Source organism: Orbilia oligospora (genome assembly GCF_000225545.1).
Source record: "Orbilia oligospora ATCC 24927 unplaced genomic scaffold scaffold00188, whole genome shotgun sequence".
NCBI classification, from domain to species: Eukaryota; Fungi; Ascomycota; class Orbiliomycetes; order Orbiliales; family Orbiliaceae; genus Orbilia; species Orbilia oligospora.
In genome coordinates this window covers 360,549-375,205 of record NW_011645745.1, presented here as the reverse complement: position 1 = coordinate 375,205, position 14,657 = coordinate 360,549, and the positions used below count along the sequence as shown (strand labels likewise).

Genomic DNA, 14,657 nt, shown 5'->3' with positions numbered 1-14,657 from the left:
AACTGGAGGAGCGGTGAAGGTGACCTCCTTGGGTCCGATTTGGACTGATTTAGTAGCAGTAACAGTCTCATATTCTGTCACAGCCTTTCCAGAGACAGTGGCAGTCCTAGTTTCAGTCTTTGTGACTGGAGGAGCAGTAAAGGTAACCTCTTTGGGCCCAATTTGAACTGACTTAGTGATAGTCTCAGAAACTACCTTAGTGACGGTGTCGGCGTCTTCGGTGACTGTTTTGACGACAGTTTGAGCCTTTGGTGGGGCCTCAGTGACAATTTTGGTGGCAGTAACAGTCATGTCCTTTCCGGCAACTGTGGCAGTTCGAGTACAAGTGGTGGTGACAGTGCGTGTGACAGCTATTGATCAAAATAATGGACGAGTTAGCTTCATAAAAACCGTGAGATCATGATGAAACTATGATAATCCATAGTTCTTTACATACTGGTGGTCTCAGCAGCAGGTTCATCATAGCCATATGGTTTGGCGCTGGCAAGCTCAGCACCGAGCGCGATAGCAAGGAAAACTCCAGTGAACTTCATTGTGAAAGGAATGGATAGGTTCTTTTGGGGCAGCTCTGGCTCCGAGACTAGGTTCTTTTCTAAAAGGAATGTCGGGATTGATTTCGAGGCTCAACTGATCAGCTGATCAAAGGAATGAATGTGATTGAAAGAGTGTATTCAACGAAGGACTGGATGAAATCCGAGACTACTGCTTGATGAGGAGAAGAAAAAAAAAAGTTATCTGAGGCTTGCAGACCACTATTTATCATTGTCCAAAGGGAATACAGGCACCTGGCTTGGGACCAAGCTTGTATAGCACAATGTTTGCAAGTCATTCTATTAGGGCTCTAATAGTTAGCTTCAAAAACTGTATCATTTTTTTTAGGCGACCCCGGGGCAGTAGCGTCCCATTACCACGCTTGTACAAGTGAACAATTCTTGAACATAATCAAGCAAACCAAGCCGAAGCCAAACGGCTGGAGACCTCACTGCCAAGCTTACATCATCTGTTATACCCGCATCCTTTTATCTCTTTTGCGTCTCCGATGCGATCGATGCTACGTCGCAGTTTCCATTTCACGTAATTAACGAGAAAGGTGGGGACCTGAACTCGACACCCAAAGTTCCTCCGTTGTGTTGCGGGGGTTGTATATTTTCTGCTTGACTTAAGCGTAGACGCTTGCCTAAGTGGGAGTAAAGAACCTTTAATTCTGCCCAGCCTTTAAAACCGCTTAGCTTCTCCCTTACGGTGAGCGAATGTTTCTTGGTATATCAGAAACATTAACATTCCTTTGTCTCGGTCCAGTGATTCAATGAACTGAGAAGTGACCCCAGAGAACGTTCCGGCAAGCTGCTGTTCTAACATTTCTTGACGCCTTCTTGGGCCGCCTTATGCGAGTTCAACCCGGAAAAACGAAGTATAAGCGACAGATAGGACTAGATCCGGAATCGCAATGATTTGTCCTTTTGGGGTTCGGCTAAGCGTCGCATGCTATTGACATATGTATGCACGAGGGTGGCGCTCCGTTAGTATAGTACGAGTATTCCAGTAAATTAGTACCGATTTATATATAACTATTGTTAACAACTGAGCTGAAAAATATTTAAACCGGGGAAACTTTGGAAGCCACCTCGGCTCAAAGAGGGGTTTCACCTGCCACGAAGTACACTTAGTAGTTTGCAGATACAAAAATACTTTTAAGGCGATATCGATAACTTATAACGTTATTTACGGCGAGGGTTTGAGAATATATTGGGCTACAAAGGTAGTTCCTTCCTTCGGGTTATTTGTTTCGATTAGGTATGTGTTCGAAGTTCGGAGTCGTTGAAAAGCGGCACAAAGATGTTAAGCTAAATAAACTAGTCTTGGAACTTTGGCCCGAGGAGAAAAAGGTTCTCCTGCGAATAAGTGCTCACACGAATGATTATAGCACGACGTACATATGGTTTGAGGGGATCTAACAACTAGGGCCTCTAGAGGAGCTAGGGACGGCTATGACTTCTGCATAGTGAAGGAATATTTATTGGTGTTATAACATGCTCACATATACGTATAGTCTGTAAACTTTTTCAAAAAGCTAAAAAAATGCTAGAACATCTCGGCTTGGCATTCTTCTTCTAGGTCTGGTTCCTGGCAAGTTCCGAACTTATCACCTGTTAGGCTTTCGGCCTGCTCGCCGACGGTCCATGATATCGATTTAAACTTCCCACAGATGGGAGGCTTTTCGTTGCTTCAGAGTTCTTAGCTTGAGGGTAGTCAGCACCGACCCTAAAATTCGAATATTCAACTATGGGATTCTGATCTCGACCCCAGCCGCCAGTATAACGAAAGATGGGATTCTAGTTCTGGTTTCCAGATCTAGATCTGGTCCGGTGACAGGTCACAAACACCCCTTCCGTACGTTCTCTTTTAGTGTCAGTAGGTGGAGGAAAACTACGGGGCTTCCCTGTTGAAGTTGTATTCGAAGAATTCGCTAGTTATTGCTCTGCTCAGAAGCTTCGAAGTCTTAAATACTCAAATATCCCTCAACCCAAGCGTTCTGGCCCCGTGATATTGAGTTCTAATACGTTGTCGACGCAGGACTTCATGGGAAATGGTTGGGGGCAACCACTGAGCGGACTGCAGAAATGTTGCCTAGACATGGTCTTGACCTAGATGTTGCTGGTTCGCCCGTCCCCGAGTTACTAATCTTATTGTGATATTGGTGACGATAGTGACTCTAGTACCCACTAGGTTGTCCGCAGTGGGATGAAATTGAAATAAGGCCGACAATATTTTCCTTGGTTTCCTTGGGTAGCTTGGATATATAGTCTTTTGGAAAGATTGGGAGTTCGGTCAATTAATCAAAGTTGGGGGTCGCTCGGTCTCGTATCCCAGCCTTCACAAATTGACAACTGTCGCTCGCATGTTCTTATGCCTTCCGGAAGCTAGATCGTGTCTTTCGTAAGACTGTTTATGGAGCTCACAAACAAAATATGGACCATTGTCATTTAGTCTTGAAGTCGAAGAGGGATGTTGGGGGAAAGCCTCCCCAACCAAACCCACAAGAGAGAGAGGCAAAGCGTCCGTCCGGAACAAATCTTGATGTATTAGTCAGGTCCGCTGCTTCATAGAATGGATCCCAGAGACTCACCTGTCTTCTTGATGATCTGATAAGACAACTTAAATATCCCATGTAATGGAACTAGATGCCAAATAGGTATGTGGAGTCACATGTTGCAGGTAACAGGTTTTTTTAGTCTACGAATAACACTCGCCAAGATAAATTATTGCAATATCTCATACCCTGACTACTGATCATCAGGTATGATGGCTTGATCTTCTTCTCCCTCGAAGCCTTAACTTCTTCTATAACCCTCGAAACCCGGGACGGAAAGTGGGTCGTTACAAAACTGCATCCCCTTCATCGACAATGCGGGAAGGGAGAATTTACCCGATGTAGGCGCCTTTAAAGAATGTGACACAGCGGACTAGAAATCAACCCGTTCCTTGGATATACATCGACACCACGACACATAGAGCAGCTGACTGTGCCAGTCAACAGGAAAAACCAGCCAACAAGAATGTCCAAAATTCAGGGTATTAGCCCATGCATAGACTTAGGTAAACGTACATGGAAGGATCCCAAGAAAATCGCCTATAGCTTCCCAATTCCCACCTGCTGCTGGGAAAGAATCATCCGATCATGATGCTGAAAATAATATCCCGAGCGAGATAGAGCGAGATATTTCATTTCGGTTATTTCGATGGCCGCCTCTGCTTCAGCCTCCGTGTGTGACTTTCTTAACTCGGAAAGAACGAAAGCCCCCCGTGGTGAAGCTGAGTGCATTGACATGCAGGTACGGGAACATGCAACGACGATATCGAAGCGAGGGGTCATGCTTTACGTACGTACGGCTGAGTGGCAGCGGCATTAACACCGATAAAATCTAGAAGTGTGCGCCGCCGTATTCTAGAAATCGAAGTCTGTGGGGTGTCAACTGTCAAGTTCTAGCGAGCAATGCAATATGGACCGTATGCAGGACCCAACGGGGGTGCATGAAACACAACCGCGCTTCTTTCTTTTCCGGAAGGCGGAAAGCTTCCCGGGGAGGATGGCTTTCAGAATTTTTGATTTTCATGGTTGGGGTTCGGTTTCTCTTGGCCTAGAAGATCTAATCATTGATAGTACCACATTGACATGGGAAATCCAGTTCATACTTTCCTGATTGCTAATAGAATAAACATAACAAAATATTTTTGTATCACTCTGTCGTATTCTGGGCTCCCCAATCCCGCTACCAGGCTCGGGACGAAAGACATTAATTGATGAAGTCCTGTCAAGTTAGGACCTTGAACCTGGCCGGCTTTCTGGAATCCTTGTTGAGCAGGTTTTAGGTCCGGAAATCCCTAATATTCTCACAACTTCTGTTTTCGTGATAGACAGGTCGAGGTCACTAAACAACTTTTTTATAGGTATCTTCATCTATTATCAATGCCAATGCCGCATTGGAACAGCGGGTTTTCGCGGCATCCGCAAGATGGCCGGTCGACCGGCCGTTTAAGCGATAGCATTTGTCTCCGATTGAAATTGCTCGAGGGAAAACTTTGTCTGGAAAGGAAAACAATTTGGTTCTGACTTAAAGACGGGTAACCTAAGTACAACATTCCTAATTCAATGGGAAGTCGTAGGAACTTCGTCAACCTCCATCTATGGCCTGCCAGATTGCGGCTAGATGGGCAAACTTTTTGTGCATTTTTTCGACGGCCATTAGTTAAGGCTGGGGAAAAGCTTTGTTGGTCCGTGTTGTGTGGCTGGAGCGCTGTCCCAAAGAGGTAACCGGTCCCGTTTTGGAAACTACCTCGGCATGAATTTCGAGGAAATTTTATCACCAATTTTAATCAAAATTCGAGTCTCGCCACGACTCTGGGTTTTCCTTAGGTCTTCCTTGGTGCTTTCTTGGGAGACTTCGATTAGGGCGGGAGGATTGGCCCAGGGTCTTAACGTAATTGATGCCGTGTCGGTGCCGAGATGGTGGCTTCGAACTCCTGTTTTGTAATCTAAATTGAGAGTAGATGTTTAATCGATGACCGAAATAATCTATTCGCTTCGAGTGAGGCAAGCTAAGAAATGCCAGCGACGTTGGCAAATCAGTTTTTAGGCCTAGTTGCGGCGCCAAAGAATTCTTTATAGCTTCTAGAAATATCTTCCGTGGATTTGCTCGTTTAAAAAGGAACGCTAAAAATAGGGCAAAACTGGGACGGTGAAGCATCGGCGGGCACTTTCAGCTCGAACAGCTGCGCCTCTGCCACACTCGACCCCTTGCGACAGGGCCACCGCCATGTGGTAGCGGCAGGCTACCGATATCAACACATCGAGTATCGATAGCATCATTGACCACGACTCGAAACATCTACGGATTTCTAAGGGCGGTTATCGATCGAAGGGAAAGAATTGGCGAGAGACATGGGATCGTGGAGAAACGGTACTTGATCATCTTGATCAGCCCAGTTCTGATACTCGTAGGCCTTCAGATTAGTTCGCCGATACCCGAGATTGCTATTCTTTGCCTCAATGCGATCTCTTGCGTTTGCCGGTCATTCCTTTCGGGCAGTTCTTCAGAGACGCATAAGCGAGCGCAGGATCGAAGAGTCCACACCTCCAGGTTTCCATGAGATATGATATGATCGATACCCACCGTTGCATTGGTATCGCGCTTCGAAGTAGATGTTCATAGCGGTCATGATATCAAGCCGTCTTTGACCCCGCACCAACCATCCGAGTTCCTTCCTGCCAGAGCCAAGCGATATATCGATACACTTTCCAGATATACACAAAAGATGGGCTGACAACCACGCTATTGATGCCTTCCATACTACCTGAGGGATTCTGAGCTGGTTTTCCCATGGCCATGGTGAAGAAGCTGAAGTAAGGTCAAGCTTCGTAGTAGGGGCTTTGAAAGTTTTGGAGATGCCTTTTACGATCCTAATACCTCCACGGACCAGGTGGTTTAGCATTGGGAGTTAGTTCCCGGCAGGGGTCCACGTGGTATTGAGAGTTCATCAACCGCTAGTACTTTGCATGTTGAATGGCAGCCTTCAGCGATCTGCTGCAGGAGAAGCGGTGCAACAGTAAATGTGTGATATGATTCTGTGCGGCGAGGAGTGTCAAAGAAAAAGTAGCGTGGGGAGCCGAAACGTACACCAGGTCTGTATGCAATTTGCGGTTCACTGCATGTTTCACTCAATATGTCTAGGTATATCGCAAGCGACTGGGACGTTGTATACATGAAGTGTCTCTCGAACCGACACCAAATTTGAATACTTTCTTGGATATCCACCAAGTCCACCAAGAATACAATCTCTAACGACGCTAGACGGATGGACTTCATGGTCACTTCCCTCTTATCCGGCAACACAATTAGACTTGGGCTCGGTTTACTCGAATTGGACTTAGCCTACGAGCTCGCATGATTTTCACACAAACCCACCCACAGCCATGTTCGGAAGGATGCACGTCCCAAATTTTCTATGGTGGTGCTGCCCTGGTGATGTGCTTTTTTCGTTGTTTGGCTAAACCCTGGGCCTGCAAAATTTTGAACCCATGCGAAATTCCCCGACCCTCTCTGGCGAGTCCTTGGAGGCTACAGGCCTCTACCAAATACGGGCAGGTACCAATTCGAGATCTCCCCTGCACCGAGGTAGATACTTGTATTCACGTTCCCTGTTGAGGATGGGAGGGGAAAAAAAGAAATCTTATCACCGAAGGAAACTATCGACAGGCAACATCGAGGCAAGTGTCATGTTCAGTAAAAAAACGCTTCTGATAGAAAGGCTCGCAACTTTACGCCGTATAAGAATATGTCGGTCCCGCACTTGAAACATCGTATTGCAGCAGTGTGCAGCATCGATCAGCTCTCAGTCTGTCCACCAACTTATAATACCGAGACATTACGCAACATTTAAATTTTGTACCTGCGCCCGTTCCAAATGTCGGACCAACCTGCTCTAGGAATGGCCCTACCGGGCCTCAAAATAGATACATATGCTGTCTCCTCCAATTTACAGGTACCGTACATTTACACTTTGATTCCCATATTCTCCAACCTTTTGACGTTTTTTATTTTTTCCCAAACATAAAATTACTATTTCGACAAAGATTTGCATTAAGTTTGCAATACTACTCTGCTTGCTCGGAACTCGGACTAATCCAATTCCTATTTTTTATTTTTGTTCAACTATAGGGCTGTGAGGGGGTCTCTGAAGCTTTTGCTATCGAGATCGAAGGAAAGGTTTATGCTTTCATAGCACCAGAAACACTCGACATTCAAAGCATTGAAAAAACGGTCACGTCCACTTTGGACGAGAACCTCGTTCGCCCGGCTGGTTACTACGCTATTGCGCAGATGCCGTATACGCCAAAGGGTCAGATCGATGAAGGAGAGTTGGCGGCCAGATTCAAAGGATATGAGAAGTCCACAGACGATTTACTACCCCTACCACCAAAGGTCTATTGCAAGGAACTCGACTCCAAGATCTCATCTTCCGCATCCAGTGTATGCTCCAAGGGCCTTCCCGAGAATACATCATGGCAGGATCAGTACTTGGAAAGCCAACTGCCAGAGAAGCAGCTCGCCAGGCCACTCCGCAATTTGCGATACATCAGCATGATCATTTACCGACGTATATTTGCGATTATCTTCATTGCCAACTTGATTCCTTTCTGCTGGCTCCTTTATAAGGGAACCAACTGTACTACTCTCGCCACTGCCGTCAGCGCCAACTTGTTGCCTTCGACACTCATTAGAAATGATAATGTCGTCAACGCACTGTTCTGGATGGGTAAGTTAAAATGCAACAGACTGAGTTATCGTCGAGTCAACAACGCATGGATTCTAACATTTTGATTTCTTCTTCTAGCGAGTTGGGTTCCACGATCCTGGCCTCTTTGGATTCGTAAAAATGCGGCAAAGGTCTACCACTTGGGCGGTATCCACAGCGGATGCGCTGTTTCTGCAACTTTCTGGTTCGGTTTCTTGGTTGTTCAGGCCAGCTTCGATGCATTCCGTCCCAGTCTCGTCGACCCATCCCGCAAAATGATCTCGACTGCCACTTTGGGTGTCACATACGCTATCATGCTCCTCTTCACCATCATCCTCACATTCGCCCATCCAAGCATCCGTAGAAAGATCCACAACCAGTTCGAGCAAACCCACAGATTTTCCGGCTGGACTGTTTTGCTTTTCTTCTGGGTCTTGACTTTCCTCCTTATCAACGATTTCACCGGTCCAAAGATGTCTGTCACTATGGTCACCATGCACACTCCTGGATTCTGGATTCTTATCATCATCACTCTCTCGATCGCTTCCCCATGGCTCCACCTCAGGAAAGTTAATATCGTTCCAGAGAAGCTCTCCGAACATGCTGTCCGTCTCCACTTCGACTACCGCAACAACCCAGTTCCAGGATCTTTCGTTCGTCTCTCTGACAAGCCACTTATGGAATGGCACGCCTTCGCTACCATTGCCGTCCCTAACCGCAATGGCTTCTCTGTTGTCGTTAGCAGAGCCGGTGATTGGACTAGCAAGTACATCGCCAATCCTCCTACAAGAATGTGGATACGTGGTATTCCAACTCGTGGTGTCATGAACGTCGCACACTGCTTCAACAGTGTCGTTGTTGTTGGTACTGGTTCTGGAATTGGTCCTTGTCTCCCAGTTCTTCTCGCTGCTGCAAAGAATGGTATCAAGGTCCGAGTTCTCTGGTCTACTCCTAAGCCACAAGAGACATTTGGTAGCGAAATCGTCAACGGTGTTACCACTGCTGATCCCAATGCCATTATCTGGGATACCAGAGTCAAGGGCAAGCCTGATATGGTCAAGCTTGTTTGGGGACTTGTTCAAGAATCTCAAGCCGAAGCCGTTGTGATCATCAGCAACCCAGCTTTGACTAAGAAGGTTGTGTACGGCATGGAATCCCGAGGTGTGGCTGCGTACGGTGCCATCTGGGACTCTTAATTTCTAATCTATAATCATATTCTGCTTTTCGGTTGGGATCTTGTATTCGATTCGGATCACTCGTTTACCCTTGCATCCTTTTTTTGACATAAAAAGCGCTTGTTTTTTTTTAATGACTTTTTCTTTTATATACCAAGATATCCTAGCATGGAAGCCGGAGTTTCTCTTTTTTTCTTTTCTTTTTTTATATTATAATTCGGCATTCAGTTCACACTAGCTATTTGTATATATTTCTCACAGTTAGTAGGGGAACGATGTCTTTCTATTCGTTTATTGTATATATAATTAGGGAAATTAGTAGATTAGACAGTGCGAAGGAAATAGATTAACATACATTGGAACAACAAATTCTAAATCCCAATATTTGCATAAGCCCGGTGAACGAAAACTCGGAGACGCTTACATAGAGAACCCGGAAGCTGCCAATTAATTTCTATCGCTTCGGACTCTTAAAGTTTCTGTGTTGCTATCGATATCCCTAGAACGGCATATCCGGACATATATGCATTGCATCGCACAGATGCATTAAAAAAAAAATCTCGCCAGATAAAGTAAATCATGCATTTAAACCAGGTTTCATTCCATCATTAATCGTTAGTTCCCGTCTAAAATCCTGCCGGGATCGCTAAGTTTTTCGGTAAATTTTTTGACAGTTATAATGCAATGCATGCATATTAATGCGTCATGATATCAGGCCATTCCGACCAATATAGTGTATCCAAAAACCCATCCTATAATGAGATTTAAAGCCCATATCTCCCCGCTTGTCCTGGTCCCATCATTTCTTCCTACGGGCGATAACTTCTGTGCTGCTGCTGCGGTTGTTACAATTACTGGTACTCCATCTTGTAGTGTAGTCGTAGCCGGACAATTGTATACCCCGCATCCATATCCTATAAATCATTTGCACCAGTTAACTCCTTACTCAAAGCCCAGGTATGCAAAGAAGCAATAAAACTCACCGGAAGGGCAGCATCCGCCCTGCACCTCAGCCGGACATTGTAACCATCCCGCCGGACACCCATTATTCGTAGTCACGGTCACTACTCCCGTGCTCCCGTTGCTACCATCATCAGTAGGAACAGGACAGTATCCTACCCCGCAATCTCTCCCAAATCTACAACAACCACCTCCAAACTCAGCACCACACGTCAGCCATCCATTCGGACAGTTGTTTAGGCTCAAGATATTGCCAGGTGCGTTGGTGATTTTTGGTGCATCCTGCGTGTTATTCCCTGTTATTGAAGCAGCGGTGACAGTTGCTATGTCTATCGTTGAAAATCCGGGACCGAAGTCTGTGGTCCCGGGATTGATGATTACACTGCCTGTGGTGCCTATTACGAATGTTGGAGCAATGTACTCGGCGCCTGGCGTGCCTGTGCCAGTGTTGTAGGGACAGGCGTGAAGGGCACAGTGGTAGCCAACTTGGCAGCAGCCTTTGATGAGTTAAATCAGATCTGTTAGCTGCAGTTATTTTTTCTCTAGTGGTGAATGCGTATAAAAATTATTATGGACCTACCATAGTTGAAAGAGCCAGGGCAAGGATAGTACCCTGTCTGACAGATATCTAGTCCGATCGTCGTAGTCGATACCCAGCTTACAGTTGTTGGAGGAGGTATATTGGAGGTATTTATGAGACAACCTTGAGGAGAGCAGATATAACCTGGAAGGCAGCATCCCCCACCAGATCCCGAGGGACATTTACTATAGCTATATATATATATGTTATAGATATATCAGTATCTATCAGAACTTGTACAACGTATCTGTAATCGAACCTACCCAGGCGCACAAGTATCAAGACTATCGCCACATGGTTCGTTGTCTATTCGATTATCTAAGGTTTAACTACTTCGTCACGACTGTGCTTGTATAGAGGGACATAAACCTACTTGGGCAACATCCTACACTACCAAACCCGGTATCTTGAATGCTCACACAGCTCGTCCCGCCCGGACAACAATACCCAGGCTTCTGAATATTCGTACACGGTGAGTTCCCCGGTGGACAGGTCGCATCCGTCCGTACTTGCCGTTTTCGAAGCGCCGGTGGATATTTGAACCAAATAGTCCAGTCCTTGCCGTCTCTATCCTCATGGTGGGAGGCATGAGGGTTTACTGGTAAATACAGTCTCCCAGGTTGTAGTCTATCCTCATTGCCCATGGGATACTTTCCAGAATAAGATATGAAAGAGTCGAAATCATAATACTTTTCTCCTTCGTCGGCGTTAACATGAGCGAGGAGTTTCATTACCGGCTTATTAGGTCTCCGCACTACATCCTGTGAGTCGTAGCGCTCATATTGTCGGACGAGTTCGTCGATATCCTTTTGATAGTACTTTGCAGTCGCAGGAAGACGCAGAGTATATCTCGCTCTATCAGTAGTGGTAGCAGTAGTCGCATCTACAAATACATTCAACCCGGTAATCAAAAAGAGGAGAGCGCAAGTTGTCGCTGTCATGATTTCGTGTTGTTTATGCCAAGCCAAACGTGGTAAAACTCGTGAAGCTTTTCAGCTCAGGCGACCCGTTTGAAACCTGCTGGAGAGAAGTTACGCTGACGGGTTTGGAAATAACTCTGGAAATGGAAGCGGTCACTAAAGTTTCATGTTGTACAGGAAAATATGTATGCCATGCGACGTTGAAGAAGTGGTTTAGTGGAAGGAGGTGCGTATTTATTGTCGCATCGTGACCATTTATGCCTGATGACGTTCGAATGCAGGCGGCTGGTTGCACTAGACGGGGCTCCACACACGGCCGGCAAGATATTACCCGCGTCGAGCGGTGTGTGGATATTCACAAAGACGTAGATGATGTAAATAGAAATCGGGGCCTGCGAGAACATAGAAACCGCTCAGTTTTAACCGTTCCGTACAAATACACGATCCATATTATGCAAAATCCCAAGACCTGAAACCCGTGCCAGAAGAAAGAAACTAGTAGGTAGATAGTAGACGCCAGTCACTAGGATACAACCCACACTACACCTTGAACCCTTGCAAAGAACCCTTTTACGGCGCGTACTAGAATCATATATGTTAGCATAAAACCTGAGAATTTTTCTTTGTATGGCATGGGTAACTTATCATACCTGAGTAGCAACTGGAGCACCAGTACCGCCAGCTCCAGGAACCGCGCTGACATCTGCCGGCGACGAGTCCATCTTGACATTCGCACTACCATATGGCATGTTACACATCCAAGAAAACACTGTCCCGCCCTTGATCAACAACCCGTCCCCAGAGTCCTTTTCGCAGATCTGAGCTAGCCATCCAACGTGACCACCAGCCTTATTACAAGTCTTATCGGCATAGAAAGCACAGCACATAGTACCCTCGATCTTGGCACTAAGGAAGGTACCCGGGTCACCGCTCCAGCCGAACCAATGTTCATTATCATAGCAGAATTGGGCGGCGGAGACCCAGACAGCGTCGCAGCTCGATTGAGTTGTGTCGCGACACATGTTCACGATAAAGTTTGCAGCACCCTTCTGACGCTTCTTAAGAGCCTTTTCGGACTTGTCGATGACTACTCCAGGTGGTGGGAAGAGATGCTCGTCGAAAGAGGGGCGATGGTAAGGGTTTGAGAAATCGGGAATGTCTGTGGCTCCAGCCATCTGAGCTGGGACTGTGAGAGTTGCAGCTGAGGCTAAGAGGGGTAGGAGGGAGGCCCCCAGAGATATAACGTTGGAGATATGCATTTTGATAGATTGAGAGCTATGTGTAGATAGCAAGGTCTAGATAAGTAGTAGGTAGCTTGTTAGCACTCGCGATATTCAACAGACAAGTGGGTATCTCGGAAGGCCGGGGCTTACTTAGTACCTGATACTAAGCCGCGACAGTCCAGCTGACGACAAACAACAAACAGTCGCGATGTAGATACAAGTAACGATTGGAAACTGCTCAGAAGCGACCGTGAGGATTCTTTCTCTTGATGTCTGCGGATAAAGATCGATTGATGTAGTGATGGAGAATTTGAAGGTCGGGGGGTTGATTGATGCTAAAGTTGGAGGTGTACGCAAGAAAGGGGTGCCGCATGAGAGCCGAGATAATTTGGCAGGGGAGGCGCCTTCCGGAACTAAAAATTGCCCTGCCACAATTCTCCACAGCGTCACAACGAAATGTAACTTCAGATGTATGGAGTTAGGTAGATATACGACAAAACATCCCGCTAAATAGAAGTACAGCAAAGATTCTAGCCGTTGATATTTACTACAGCGACTAGATTTGGGACATGTTTTTACATATTAACATTGATTATAGATTATATATGATAATTAAAATTGTTACACATGCACATGAAATATTGATGCTGATGAGATACGCCTCGAGACCCTATACTCTGTCTTATTGAGATGGTTGGATACGAGATCTCGCACAGATTTAAATTGGAAATTCGCTGAGGCTAGCGCATGAATTTGTGAAATCAAGTTGCAGTCGAAGTACCTAGATACTAATATCCTAGACTCAAGTTCGGTATGCATATATGCCCAGTAAACGTTGATGATAATGAAGTTATAAAAAACAACTATACTACATTTATACATGAAGCTGAGAGGAAGAGGTTAACAACAATACTAGTAGACTGCGACCTCACTCCAAGTCCACTTTAAGCCCCTCGGCAATATAGATATGCCTATATCAGTTATTTCTTGCCCTCAATCTCCTGATATCGCCTCCAATGAGTTTTAGACCTTTCTTCCCTCGCCGATGAATTCTTGCCTGCCGCAACCGACCGCTTATAGTAGGAATAGCCTTGATTTGGATAGTTATAGTAATAATAGTAGTTTTGATTCTGATTCTGGTTCTGATTCTGGGGGTAATTATAATAGTAGTTCTGCTGCTGGTTTTGGTTTGGATTCTGATAATAGTTCTGCTGGTTCTGATTCGGCGTCTGGTAGTAGTTTTGTCCGTTATTGCCATTATTCTGGGGGACATTATTGTTGATTTGCTGTCCATTATTTGGAGAACTCAGGCCATTGGCGCTAAGAACGCCCTGCATTCTCACAACATCGTCGTTCGTGAGCTCTCGTTCGGAAAACATGTTACCGATGAAGGCAGACATGATCGAGTTCGGGTCATTGGCGTGACTGAGTCCAAGGACGTGGCCGAATTCATGCAAAAAGAGAGTATGTATCGCCGAAGGAGTCCATTGGGCAAATGCGGGTCCCTTGAATCTGACATAACTTTGCTCACCGCCCGAGGGTCCAATGTTGGCATACGCTTGCGTCTGGGGATTTTGTAGGAAAAACTGGTCATTGGCATCGACAACTGAGATTGTCACGTTGGCGTTCCCGTTTGCCTTTTGGAAGGTATAAGGGCAGACTCGGGCCCATTTCGACCAAGCCCGTTCAAAGGACGCCTCCATAGTAGCTTGGTCGGATCCTGGGAGAACGCCCTGGACTTGGTATCGGAATACAAAGCCATTGGGCCATGCCTGGCTGCCGTATTGGCGTTTGCATATATTTGAACCGGTGCAGCTAGGTCTTATCGACCCTTTGCCATGTATTCCGCACATTTTGAAGATTGATTGTCCGGGAGTTGGAAACTTGTAATATATATCTCGGGATGTCTGGAGATATAACTAGGGAGATATATGTGAAGAACTAGATTAATTATTCCCAAGATCCTGTGCGACGAAACCGGCCCTCTAATGGATTCTTTAGGATA

The 14,657-nt window shown here is 45.9% G+C and overlaps 4 protein-coding genes across 4 annotated transcripts; 1 reads left to right on the top strand and 3 right to left on the bottom strand.

Annotated features, from left to right (window-relative positions):
* Nucleotides 1–6,963: 6,963 nt before the first annotated feature.
* Nucleotides 6,964–8,990, top strand: AOL_s00188g124 (uncharacterized protein; the record flags this gene model as incomplete). Its single annotated transcript, XM_011128373.1, has 3 exons — nt 6,964–7,041; nt 7,218–7,815; nt 7,894–8,990. 3 exons carry the CDS (start codon nt 6,964–6,966, stop codon nt 8,988–8,990), a joined length of 1,773 nt encoding a protein of 590 aa, XP_011126675.1.
* Nucleotides 8,991–9,680: 690 nt separating this feature from the next.
* AOL_s00188g123 (uncharacterized protein) lies at nt 9,681–11,450 on the bottom strand (the record flags this gene model as incomplete). Its single annotated transcript, XM_011128372.1, has 5 exons — nt 9,681–9,883; nt 9,953–10,426; nt 10,510–10,700; nt 10,773–10,815; nt 10,883–11,450. 5 exons carry the CDS (start codon nt 11,448–11,450, stop codon nt 9,681–9,683), a joined length of 1,479 nt encoding a protein of 492 aa, XP_011126674.1.
* Nucleotides 11,451–11,999: 549 nt separating this feature from the next.
* Nucleotides 12,000–12,688, bottom strand: AOL_s00188g122 (uncharacterized protein; the record flags this gene model as incomplete). The annotated part of the gene is made up of 2 exons (XM_011128371.1): nt 12,000–12,011; nt 12,080–12,688. The coding sequence occupies 2 exons, from the start codon at nt 12,686–12,688 to the stop codon at nt 12,000–12,002; spliced, it is 621 nt and encodes a 206-aa protein (XP_011126673.1).
* Nucleotides 12,689–13,632: 944 nt separating this feature from the next.
* On the bottom strand, nt 13,633–14,505 carry AOL_s00188g121 (uncharacterized protein; the record flags this gene model as incomplete). Its single annotated transcript, XM_011128370.1, has 1 exon — nt 13,633–14,505. One exon carries the CDS (start codon nt 14,503–14,505, stop codon nt 13,633–13,635), a length of 873 nt encoding a protein of 290 aa, XP_011126672.1.
* Between the last annotated feature and the right edge of the window lie 152 nt (nt 14,506–14,657).